This window comes from Chanodichthys erythropterus, chromosome 2 (assembly GCF_024489055.1).
Source record: "Chanodichthys erythropterus isolate Z2021 chromosome 2, ASM2448905v1, whole genome shotgun sequence".
Lineage (NCBI taxonomy): Eukaryota > Metazoa > Chordata > Actinopteri > Cypriniformes > Xenocyprididae > Chanodichthys > Chanodichthys erythropterus.
Window position 1 is genome coordinate 29,630,856 of NC_090222.1, and position 12,427 is coordinate 29,643,282.

General features: G+C 39.8%; 2 protein-coding genes across 2 annotated transcripts; both read left to right on the forward strand.

Moving 5' to 3' along the window:
- The first annotated feature begins 2,393 nt into the window (after positions 1-2,393).
- Positions 2,394-7,594, forward strand: adnp2a (ADNP homeobox 2a). The gene is made up of 4 exons (XM_067395281.1): positions 2,394-2,636; positions 2,986-3,103; positions 3,930-4,022; positions 4,245-7,594. Exons 2-4 carry the CDS (start codon positions 2,996-2,998, stop codon positions 6,999-7,001), a joined length of 2,958 nt encoding a protein of 985 aa, XP_067251382.1. The 5' UTR covers positions 2,394-2,636; positions 2,986-2,995; the 3' UTR covers positions 7,002-7,594.
- A 799-nt stretch (positions 7,595-8,393) lies between these two features.
- rbfa (ribosome binding factor A) lies at positions 8,394-10,288 on the forward strand. Its single transcript, XM_067395295.1, has 7 exons — positions 8,394-8,647; positions 8,735-8,765; positions 8,943-9,110; positions 9,306-9,418; positions 9,499-9,583; positions 9,713-9,786; positions 9,869-10,288. Exons 1-7 carry the CDS (start codon positions 8,445-8,447, stop codon positions 10,224-10,226), a joined length of 1,032 nt encoding a protein of 343 aa, XP_067251396.1. The 5' UTR covers positions 8,394-8,444; the 3' UTR covers positions 10,227-10,288.
- The last annotated feature ends 2,139 nt before the right edge of the window (positions 10,289-12,427 follow it).

Consider the following 12,427-nt stretch of genomic DNA (forward strand, 5'->3'; position numbering starts at 1 on the left):
CCTGCTGTTTACATTCACAGACATAACAGACTGTGTTTGTGAACTTGGTGTGTTTTTGACATAACCTTGTGCGTATTTGATAGTTTAAAGGGGCTATATGTACGATTTTTACTTTAATAAAGCATAAAAATTCCCCAATATGTTTGCAGATATTTAGGAAACATGCTAAGTTCACCTACTTGTTTCTCAGAAAAACTTTGAAATGTGCATTCCGTGTCGGAATGTCTGTCTTTGTTTTGGTCTGTGCAAAACCATGTGCTACCAGTTTATCCAATAGTATTTCGACATCACAGGTTGCCAGTTGGCAGAAAACACAGCGTATTACAGCCATGGAAACTAGCAAACAAACTGGGTCAGAGAATTGCAGATTCTACCTGACCTAAAAAGCCTCTGCATCCGTCTAAAAATCTCTATGAACGACAGCATATTAAAACAAAGATAAATCAACTCATCAACTGACGCTGCATTCACACGGGGCGTCAACGCTTGACAGAGGGAGTGTCTTAAGCTTGTGTTGACGCGGCCGTTATAGTGATAAGCCAATCACATTACTTTCCGGTGTTGCACAAACGCAATTGGCTAGCAACTGCTCTAGGGTATTTACATAGGGCGATCTGATTGGATGACACCTGCGTTGGCATTTGAAAAGTTGAGAAATCTTCAACTTCTGCCGCTTGCAACGCGAGTGAAGCGACGCGACGGAACCCACAATTCAGTTCGGCAACGCGTGATGTCACTTATTCAAAGTAAATGAGAAGCGTTAACGCGCCCCGTGTGAATGCAGCAAGTCTCCTCAGCTTTCATTGTGAATTGCGCTCGCTCTAGTTGCGTGTCCTCAAGCTGGCAACCCGCGTCTTTGAACGAGGTGGGCGGGGCAAACAATATTTTGAATTTGGGCTGCAGTACCTATTTCGACCACTGGGCGTAATTCCTACATAGAGCCCCTTTAAGCGCAATAACACATGAAAGAGAACTTAGCATAATACTCACAGGATGCGCTTATAGCCAGCTTTCTGTGCGCGTGCTTCAGATGTGTGTGCTTAGAAAACCAGATATCAGAAGTTTAGACTGATATGGCTTTAAAACACGAGCAGATAATAAAACTTTCATGATGATGAACTACAATGTCACGTGTGCATGACCGCGATAGAGATGATAATCAGAACCAAACAGATATTTCCGTTTTTGACAGAGTATCTGAGATACTATAGGCTCCATTCCTCTTCTGGGAAGCGGGGTGGGAGCAGCAGCTAATTTGCATTTAAAGATACATGCACGAAAACAGCATGTTTTTCCTTCCACTAAAAATGGGCATTTACAACATAATACATGATCTATGGGATATTTTGAGCAGAAAAACACATTCTGAGGACACCGGAGACTTATATTATATCTTAGAAAAAGGGCATAATAGGTCCCCCTTAAACTAACACTACTTACAGTTAATTGCTATTAACATTTTAGTTAGTTCATAACTTTATTAAGTAAACAAACAAACAAAAATCTCAGTGTTTGACTTAACATCTCTGTTCCTTTTTACAGTATAGCATTATCATTGTATTGGGGCTCTGGGACCCACACAGATCACAGGATGAGCTCCCCCTGCTGGCCTCACTAGATTTTTTTCAGGAGCAACCTTAATTTTCCCAGGAGGAGGAGGAGGAGGAGGAGGCGAGAGCTACAGGTTGACAGCTGCTGACTTCTACACAAGATCCCCACAAACATTTTCCAGTATTCAATAAACTTAAAAAATAAAGTTATTACATGCATTTATTAAGTAACATGGTAGCATTGACAAGGATTCAGTAAAACTCACAACAGTGAAAGTAATTTTTTGGCATACATGAGTATAAAGTTTTGTGTTTTTTCTTTTATTCTCAAACTAAAGGAATGTCTCAGGAAATGTGATGACAGGGGGCCCATATAGGTCCTGTATCATGGATTCACTGGGCCCAATGGAGATACCCATAAAAAAATTGTCCCCGGGCCCTTTAGTGATATGTTCCTGGTACATGGATGTAAAAAGTTTTAAACTAAACTGACTTGCTGCGGTGACATCAGCACTGACGCAAGAGACCACCTATAGCTACTGCAACAGGTATCCACTGCATATTATAGACAGCAAGCAACACTCCCATTTCTTTCTCATCATTTATCATAATGTCATACTTCAATCCATCACTCCATCTCCCCATAAAAGCATCTCTGAAGGTGATGTACCACAGGTGTGTCAACATCACTCACAGCCATGGTCTTATGGTTAATTCCAATAACCAATGGCCATCACATTGATCAACTTTGTAAGATCAGCCCACCATTCTCCCATTGGTGGTTCTGCACTATGCAATATGTAAATCAGAAAACGTCACTTCCCGTCTTCCTGTGCGCCATGTTTTTCAGCAGGAGTGGGGTGATGTTTTAGTGAGATATAATCAAAAGTGGGCAATCCTGCGCTCGGTTCATATTTCACCAGACAATCATCACTGCAATAAGGAACACGGATTGAGCGCAACCTGGATGCTTCATACGATGAAGTAGCCGATTCCATACTGCGCGCCTTCCAGTGACGCCGGAAGAAAACGGACGCACGCAGACATCCATCCACTCAATCGCAGCTCTGTGTCAGATTATTAAAGGTAGACACAGGTTTATAATAGACCTTAAAATACAGTTCGGATTATGAATGACATGTATAGGTCTTTCTTCCGTACTACTTAAAAGGCACGACTCCTTCAAACAATTATAATGACATGTTCGAGACTGGTTTGAAACACAGACCTTGCTAGGTACATGGTTACAACTAGCTAAATTTATTATAACTATGTTATAGGCCTCAATAATTTAGGTTAATTTAGAGGTCTCTTTAATCTGCATTAGATTGACGCAAAATAAACGGATTGAATTTGGCGTTTGAAAGAGCAATGCATGCATTGATTTAACAGGGTATTCAGAAACATTTCGTGTTATTTCTGTTTTCATTTATAGGATCATCAAAATGTATCAAATTCCAGTGAAGAACCTGACTAAACTCAGACGACCAAGGAAACGAGTCAAAAGTATTTTGTGTGACATCGGGATGCAGCAGTGCCAAGATTTAATGGAGGTAGATTATTGTAGTAATTATGTTCTGATTATTCTAAGGCTCTGTTGAATGCCTGATTTTGATTGGCTCACTGATGTTCTGATGTTGATTATTCGTTAACTGCATTATAGGTTTTTGCTGCATTACAGTTCAGTGTCACTCACTTCACCAAATCATGTTTGTTATTTCAAAGAACCTTACAAACTGCAAAAGAATAAGATAAAACAAAGACATTTACAAAAACATTGACCTTTTCAGAAATTACTGTCAAAGTTGGAATGTAACGGAAGAAGCAATAGCTAATTTCTTCCGTATTGTGACATACATCCAAGTGAAATTAATTATTGAAAAAGAAAAAAAAAAGTAGGACAGGACTTCTATGGTTCTGTCCATCTGTTGTTGATTGGATGGAGGCAGATCTGAATGCAAGCTTGCAGTTGATTGTAAAAAAGGAGAAAATGGAGAAAACTGATTGGAGAAGTCCGGCATATGTCACCAGAGAGTCTGGTGTTTCACCAGAAGAACGAGTTAAAAAACAAAATGGATAATCTATTGATTATCAGCTGATTTTTTAAGAAGTTGATCAGTCGATCTGTATTGAATATTTAATTCTGCATGCTCATGTATGCCTATTTTTACATCTAAATGAGATGATTTGTAGATGACAGCAAATGTAAAGTTAATTTTTAATAATCAATAATCAGTCTTTTATACTCTCAGTTGCCTAAATTCACTTGTAGCATGTAAAACTATTTTATTTTTAACTGTGTTGTCTTTATTTTACTGATACTGACATTTCTTCTTTTATCATTATGTCTGCTAATGAAATTTTCTTTGTTTCCAACAGACATATAAATGTTTTGATGCTGGTGATGCAAGTTTTGACAACACAGAATGGGATGATTTCACTGATGGTCATGTTGGAAAAAAGAAAAAAAAGGTGATCTGTTCTGCACTGTAAAAAAAAAAAAAAAAAAAGATTGTTTGTGATGTTATAACATATTTGTTTCCATCTTTTTAAATATGTTTGGCACCACATAAATAATTTAAGGTATCAGTTAAACTTTTCAGTTTGAGTGGAACAAATATTTTTACTCTGTACACACTGTTTGTGAACATAATTTCAAGCCATATTAATCATGATATTACTTTTGTCCTTCAGTATCCATACAGGAGCCAAGCTCTGTGCTGCAGTCTGTGTTGGTACTCCAGCCGGTCAGTACCCACATTCAGAAGTCACATCCATCGCTGTCACTGGAAAGATCTGGAAATGGCCTGTTTGTTAATGTGCCCCTACTGCCCATTTGTCAGCTCTCCGAAAATCACAGAGCAACACATTCAGTTTTTCCACATGCTGCCATCAAAAGCCCATCGTATACCTCTCCAAAGCAACCCCAGCCATTCTTTGGCTCACGCACAGAAAACTGTGTCAGTTACAGTGTCAGCTGATGCCGCCGATGACAGATACACATGCGCAACCTGCGGCTATCATGACTCTTTACTATACGTGATGAAGAAACACGTTTTGGTAAATCACTATGCTACGATGCTGGATCGCTTCTTCGGGCTTGGGTCGGACAGTACGCAAAAGGCTGGAGGTGTGCAGATACGCGATGGCGCGTCAATGAAATATCATTGCAAAGTGTGCAAACTGCCAGCAGAGACCATTGAACATTTACTTTATCACATTTTAAGTTCAGAGAAGCACAAGGACCTGCACTGGCAAATAATGCCTTGTATAATCGAAAAAGACTGCATGAATCAAATGGCCGGATTGCAGAATCTGCTGAGCCTTGCTCCAAAAGCGATGCAGCAGGTCACGTTACTTGCAAGACCGAATTACATGCCGCAGCAGATGCAACAAACAAACGGAAACGGTACGGTTCTTCTGGCAGGCCCAAGCAACACGACAGCTTTGTTTTGCTCGCCTGGTGCAGGGCAGATGTTTCTGTCCCCGCAAACGCAAGCTTTACTGTCAGGCACGACTGTGGCTGCGCTTCAGAATGCCCAGCATCAGCAGTCCCCCGGCGGGATGCCGCAAGTTTTGCCTACCTCTCCAGGTAATATGGTGATGCCAAACATGCCGCAAAGTGCAGCCCAGACGGTACCCATCACTATGTCCATTCCCAGGCTGCCTCAGACCCAGCAAGCACAGCAGGTACTGCTTCCGCCTGGCGTCCAGGTCAACCTCCCAGGCGAAATGGGTGTACGTCCACCATTTCTTGTTACTCAAGGTCTTCAGCTGAACCAGTCAGTTCCCAGAGCTCCTCTCATAGCTTCGCAGTCTGTGCGTCTCATTCCCACAGGCAACAAAGTCAACGGCGTTCCGACATACACTCTAGCACCCTTTCAAGTCACCGTTCCCGTCCACGGTGGTCCCGCTCAAGTGGTATTGACGCAAAACCAGATCAGCCAGCCTTCAAATTCAGCGGTGGTGCCAGCAGGTCTCATGCCTACAGTTCAGAGGGCGATAAATAGAAATTCAGCACCAAATGAGCTAGCTGTGCTCGCACCGTTTTTGAAGAAACATGACGATCACACTGTCAAGTGCCTGAGGTGCAAGATTTTACTGACAGAGCAGGGGATTTTCCAGCATTTGTTGCATGGCTTGAAGTGTCTGTTCTGCCCTCAGATGTTCTACTCCTTCAAGCAGATCATGGAGCACACCAATAAAGAGCACAGTCTGAGAATCAAGGAAAACCGGCATTTCATAAAAGAACATTTCAATCTCGACTGTGACGATGAGGGCAACCTCATGTTCAACACTTTTAATCTGAACACCGATGTTCCCAAAGATCTTCTCGACAACCGCGAGCTTAACCTTGCACTGGTCACCAGCACTCAAGATAAGCTATACATAAAAATGTATCCAGACAAGGCAGAATACGCAACGGCGTTGAAGGTGGCACCTACCGCCTGCCCATTTTGTCAAGTAAAGCTTCAGAACTCTGAAGACTACGAGCTCCATCTTCAAACAAAACACCACATCGTTCCCACCATTCATGCAATACTAAAAACACCTGCTTACAAATGCATATATTGTTTTGGGGTGTACGCCGAGAAATCGACACCGAAAACCATCTCCATTCATGTGCAGCGGTGTCGTTGTGCTCCAAAAGCGGTCAAGGAAGCAGAGAGGCAGCTAAATCCAGATACAACGGAACACCTTGATGGTGATTTATGTACTTCTGTTCAGATGGCCGGTTCTTCAGACGTGGCTTTTCAGGGGGGTCTTGAACTTGCCAAGCCAAAGAAAGAAGTAACCACTCCGAAGAACAGGAGAAGGAACTCCAAAGTTCCAAAGGTAGAAGTCCCTGAAACTCCAGTTGAACTCGTCTTGGAACCAATGGGGATGGAGAGGACATCGTTTGAGGACAGAAAAGACTTTCTTTCGCAGTACTTCCACAGAAAGCCATACGTGACGAAGACCGAAATCGAACTGCTCGCTTCCCGTTTGTGGATAAACAAGGCTGACGTGAAGGCTCACTTTAACAGCAAGCTCACCAAGTGCTTGAAAGCAATTCAGAAGAAGAGGGTTTGTGTACGTCTCGGGTTCAAAATGATTGAAGTGAACAAGGTGAAGCACAACCTCTTCATTCCCGAGGTAACGCCTGTTAAAAAAAAGGATGCGAACGTGGGGACGCATGATGGCCTTGTTCCAGAGGTAACTGTTAAAATAGAGGACGTGAGTGAAATGAAACATGATCTCTTCATGCAAGAGGTAACTATTAAAAAGGAAAATGATGACATGAATGAAATGGGACATGACCTCTTCATGCAAGAGGTAACTATTAAAAAAGAAAATGATGACATGAATGAAATGGGACATGACCTCTTCATCCAAGAGGTTACTGTTAAAAAAGAGGAAGTGAATGAAATGGAACATGACCTCTTCATTCCAGAGGTACAGCCTCTGTAAAAATGGCTAAACATGTTTGTTTGATCAATTCTGTTTGTATACAGCATGTTCACACTAGGATGTAAACCATTGCAAAATGTTTATTTAAAATTAGTGGATTTATAAGATGGTTTGCCTCTTGGCATTAGTCTATGGAAAAAGGGGAACCTGCAGCAATGCTGAAAAGACTCTACACTCGACATTTTCGTATTTTTGTTGTATATAGTTCATATGATGATGATGATGTTAAAAAAGTTTTTTATTACATATCTTTATTGCAAGAAAAAACACTCAGTTTCCCATCTTTTATATTAAAGTCATACTTTTTTTGGGACAATTGTACTATACTTTTGGGGATGTCTAGTGAAATAGTTTGGCATTTAACATTTTATATTAGAACTGTAAAGAAAATGAAAGCTTGGTTAATTATTATTACTAACTGGCAAATTTAGGCAGCATTTCATAACTGTATCACTGAAAGACGACACTTTATGGTGTTTTCATGTTTTTTTTTTTTCATATAATATACTGTAATCATTTCAGACATGTGAAAAAAGACAAGTGCCTCCGTGTCCTATTTAAAGTTTGCAGTTGTATTTTCCTCTTGGAATAAACGTGACTAAATATTACAGATGTGTGGTTTACTCAACATAAAATTCTTTTAACAAGTATGATTTTCCTGATGTTATTAATTTGTTGGTGTTTTATATATTTAAGTTGTCAATTATTGCTACATATGACATACTGTATATTACACATGGTCATTTTTTACTATCTAAAAACTCACATGGATGTGAATGTAAATGCTTGAGGAATCAGACAACCATTGTAGTTTGTAAACAAATACTTAAATTATTAAAACATGCTTCAAAATTCATATTCGAAAAACATAAAATACTCATGAGAAACTACTGAGGGAACCACAGCGAATAGATTTCAACTGTTGGGTTATGGAAGTAAAAATCCCATTCATTTTATCCATAGGAGAAGTGTTTTTGAAACTTAATACAAGACCTACTGTTTGTTAATCAATGGTATATGCTTTTATTGAAGCTTAAAAAAAATAAAATAATGTGGGATAATCAAACAATCAATGGAATTCCTAGTGAAGCACTACATTACCCATGATTTTGCAGAGAAATCCCCACCTCACCCAAATATTGTCTTTTGTTCAAATATAAGTTTAGGATGTTGTGTGTTTCACCTCATAGCTCGTTGATTTGCTTCATGGCATGTATAACTCAAATCAAGGATTAAAAAAATTAAAAAAACACTTCCAGAACCAAAGCCGCTGAAAAAGTGGCACAGTTGCCTTTCGGGTTGGACTACAAATTGACGTCATAAACGCAATCTATCAGCGTCGTCGATCGACTCCATCTGGATGAATTACTTCACCCTTCGCCTTCAGACAAATGTAGTCGATGCTGAGTGAGTGAAAGCCAGGGATAAACCAAACCAGTGATCATGCTGGCTGTCAAGAGAGTTATGTGCTATAAAGAATGCGCATTCAGTCGATATACTGCAATAACGAGCATAATCTGTAAATCGACAGCACAACCTGAGACACAGCGCTTGTCCTGGTCTGTTATGCTTAACGAAAGAAGCATATATAGTTCAACTCGTCTTTCTGGAGGCAATAAGTTGATGAAGATGCTGGCTAAAAAGAAGTGAGTGTGTTTTGTATAATTGATAAATACAAAGTTATGCCAATTCTCTCTGTGAACGTGCATGAGTTACATTATCGTTCTTTACAGGAAAAAACAATGGTATGAATCTCCTCTACAGGTACGAATTCTTCCAAATATTTTTTCAATGACTAAAATGAACATTTAAATGTATTTTCGTGTTCAGTGTTCTACACTCTTTTAAAATATTGTTAATGTGAACAATAAAGCTGTGTGAGAATGACTAAACATGAACTCTACCATTCCATACATGTTTTTTTGCACTTTACCCATCCAGGCCACAGCTATTGGTCAGCCTGGCTTTCTGAAACCATCAAAGCGAAATAAAGAGGACAGTGTTCGTGTGAGGACTCTGAACAACATCATCTACAAAGCAGTGACAGACTTGCTGAGCTCCTATGAGGTCAACTCAGAGATCAGTGCCTACAATGTACAGATTTCCAAAGTAGGATGTGCTCTTCCTTCTAACTTTCGTGCCATCATTAATTATATAATTTACACAAAAAGGAACGTTCTTACGTCATTTACTCACCCTCATGTCATTCTAAACCTGTATGACTTTCTTTTGGAACACAAAAGAAACAATGCAAATGTTGATTTCAGTACCACCCTAAGCAATGCATCTCCTTGTCCATGTAAGGTTTCAATACCACCAGATTTCTCTGCATGTCGAATATACTGGAAGACAAGTCTGTCGGCTGAGCAAGACAGCCAAATTCAGCAGGCTTTAGACAAATGTGCTCCTCGCATACGGTATGTCTTTTTCATAGTCTATTTTACTTTTGTTTTAACAAGTTGAAGGGAATTTTATCATGTTTTATTATGTTTTTCAGTCATCTTCTCATCTCTCACCAAATCCTTGGTAGTGTTCCTCCTGTGGTTTTCATCAGAGATAAACAATATGCTGCGGTCACTGAGGTAACTGATCACATATTAATAATAATATAAGAAATTAATATTCATATTTTACAGCAAAATTAGCGGTGCATGAATTTTGTAGATGAAATAACTAATATGTGTGTGTGTTATTGTTAAATCCTCAATCAGATTGAAAACCTTCTCAAGAAAGCAGATTTTGGTCCAGATGAAAACAACATACATTTATCCATCAGTGATATGGGGTAAGAAGAATTTAGTTTTAATAAAACCTAATATTTGTTTTGAATGAATGGATGCATTTCTCATTGCTTCGACCTTCCAAAGGACCAAATTGCAGCCGATAGAATCTGGAGACAAGAAAAGACCCGTTTTGTTTGGCATCGATCACGACGCTCTGCACAAACAGATCGAAGCTTATAAACGAGAGAAGGGGGTGAGAGACTCTCTCACACAGAGTCCTGCTGTAGGAGGACTAACACAAGAGCAGCTGGACACACTGGCAGATATCAGGAAGCAGAAACTCATAGAGAAAAAGAAACGGAAATCTAAATGGATGAAGGACGATGACATCACTCCTAAGGATTTCCTTTTGTCCAGAAGCCTTCAAAAAGAGGAGCAGGACAGTGACGAGGATAGCCTGGTGGATAGCCAGCTGATGGAAGAGGACGACAGGAGACACTGAAATCAGATCTTTTGGTCTCTTGCAATGTTGTGCTGTGTAGTGTGGTCTGTAAAATAAAAATCTTCAAGCTTTGGAAAAAGTAACCGTGTATATTTTGACAGGTGATCAGTTGATTTTTTTTCACTGGTGTTCCTATGTAATACAGAAGGTACAGAAAGTATTCAGACCCCCTTACATTTTTCACTTTTTGTTATATTGCAGCCATTTGCTAAAATCATTTGTTCATTTTTTTCCCTCATTAATGTACACACAGCACCCCATATTGACAGAAAACACAGAATTGTTGACTTTTTTGCAGATTTATTAAAAAAGAAAAACTGAAATATCACATGATCCTAAGTATTCAGACCCTCTGTTGTGACACTCATATGCTGTCCATTTCTTCTGATCATCCTTGAGATGGTTCTACACCTTCATTTGAGTCCAGCTGTGTTTGATTATACTGATTGGACTTGATTAGGAAAGCCACACACCTGTCTATATAAGACCTTACAGCTCACAGTGCATGTCAGAGCAAATGAGAATCATGAGGTCAAAGGAACTGCCTGAAGAGCTCAGAGACAGAATTGTGGCAAGGCACAGATCTGGCCAAAAAAAATTCTGCTGCACTTAAGGTTCCTAAGAGCACAGTGGCCTCCATAATTCTTAAATGGAAGACGTTTGGGACGACCAGAACCCTTCCTAGAGCTGGCCCTCCGGCCAAACTGAGCTATCAGGGGAGAAGAGCCTTGGTGAGAGAGGTAAAGAAGAACCCAAAGATCACTGTGGCTGAGCTCCAGAGATGCAGTTGGGAGATGGGAGAAAGTTGTAGAAAGTCAACCATCACTGGAGCCCTCCACCAGTCAAGGCTTTATGGCAGAGTGGCCCGACGGAAGCCTCTCCTCAGTGCAAGACAAATGAAAGCCTGCATGGAGTTTGACGAGATGGTGAGAAATAAGATTCTCTGGTCTGATGAGACCGAGATAGAACATTTTGGCCTTAATTCTAAGCGGTATGTGTGGAGAAAACCAGGCACTGCTCATCACCTGTCCAATACAGTCCCAACAGTGAAGCATGGTGGTGGCAGCATCATGCTGTGGGGGTGTTTTTCAGCTGCAGGGACAGGACGACTAGTTGCAATCGAGGGAAAGATGAATGCGGCCAAGTACAGGGATATCCTGGACAAAAACCTTCTCCAGAGTGCTCAGGACCTCAGACTGGGCCGAAGGTTTACCTTCCAACAAAACAATGACCCTAAGCACACAGTTAAAATAATGAAGGAGTGGCTTCACAACAACTCCGTGACTGTTCTTGAATGGCCCATCCAGAGCCCTGACTTAAACCCAATTGAGCATCTCTGGAGAGACCTAAAAATGTCTGTCCACCAACGTTTACCATCCAACCTGACAAATCTGGAGAGGATCTGCAAGGAGGAATGGCAGATTATCCCCAAATCCAGGTGTGAAAAACTTGTTGCATCTTTCCCAAAAAGACTCATGGCTGTGTAAGATCAAAAGGGTGCTTCTACTAAATACTTAGCAAAGGGTCTGAATACTTAGGACCATGTGATATTTCAGTTTTTCTTGATTTAAGCAAATGGCTGCAATATAACAAAGAGTGAAAAATTTAAGGGGGTCTGAATACTTTCCGTACCCACTGTATTTCGCCACCTTGGAGTTATAAGGTTCTGCATTCTGAGCAGTTTTGAAATATTGAGCCTCAAAGTTTTTGCATTCCATTTGACTTTGTAGATAGAACCTTTTTGTTTTCTAAATAAAAAGTACCAAAATGTACCCAACTTTAAAAAAAAATCACATAATGTAAACAAGTTGTCATAGAATAAGAATATGTGAATAACTGAATTTTGACAAAAATGTCAGATAGAACATTATAATGCCAAAGTGACGATTTGTCCATTCAGTGGACTCCAATGTTGTTTGGTTCCCACCATTCTTCAAAATATTTTTCATGTTCTGCAGAAGAAAGTTATGTACACTATCGTTCAAGCATTTGGGAACAGTAAGATTTTTTTTTTTTTTTTTTTTTTTTTAAAGAAATTAAATACTTTATGCAGCAAGGATGCATTAAATTGTTCAACAGTGACAGTAAAGATGTAATGTTACGAATTATATAAATAATTATATTAGAATGATTTCTGAAGGATCATGTGACACTGAAGTATGGTATAATGATGCTAAAAATTCAGCTTTGTCATCACAGGA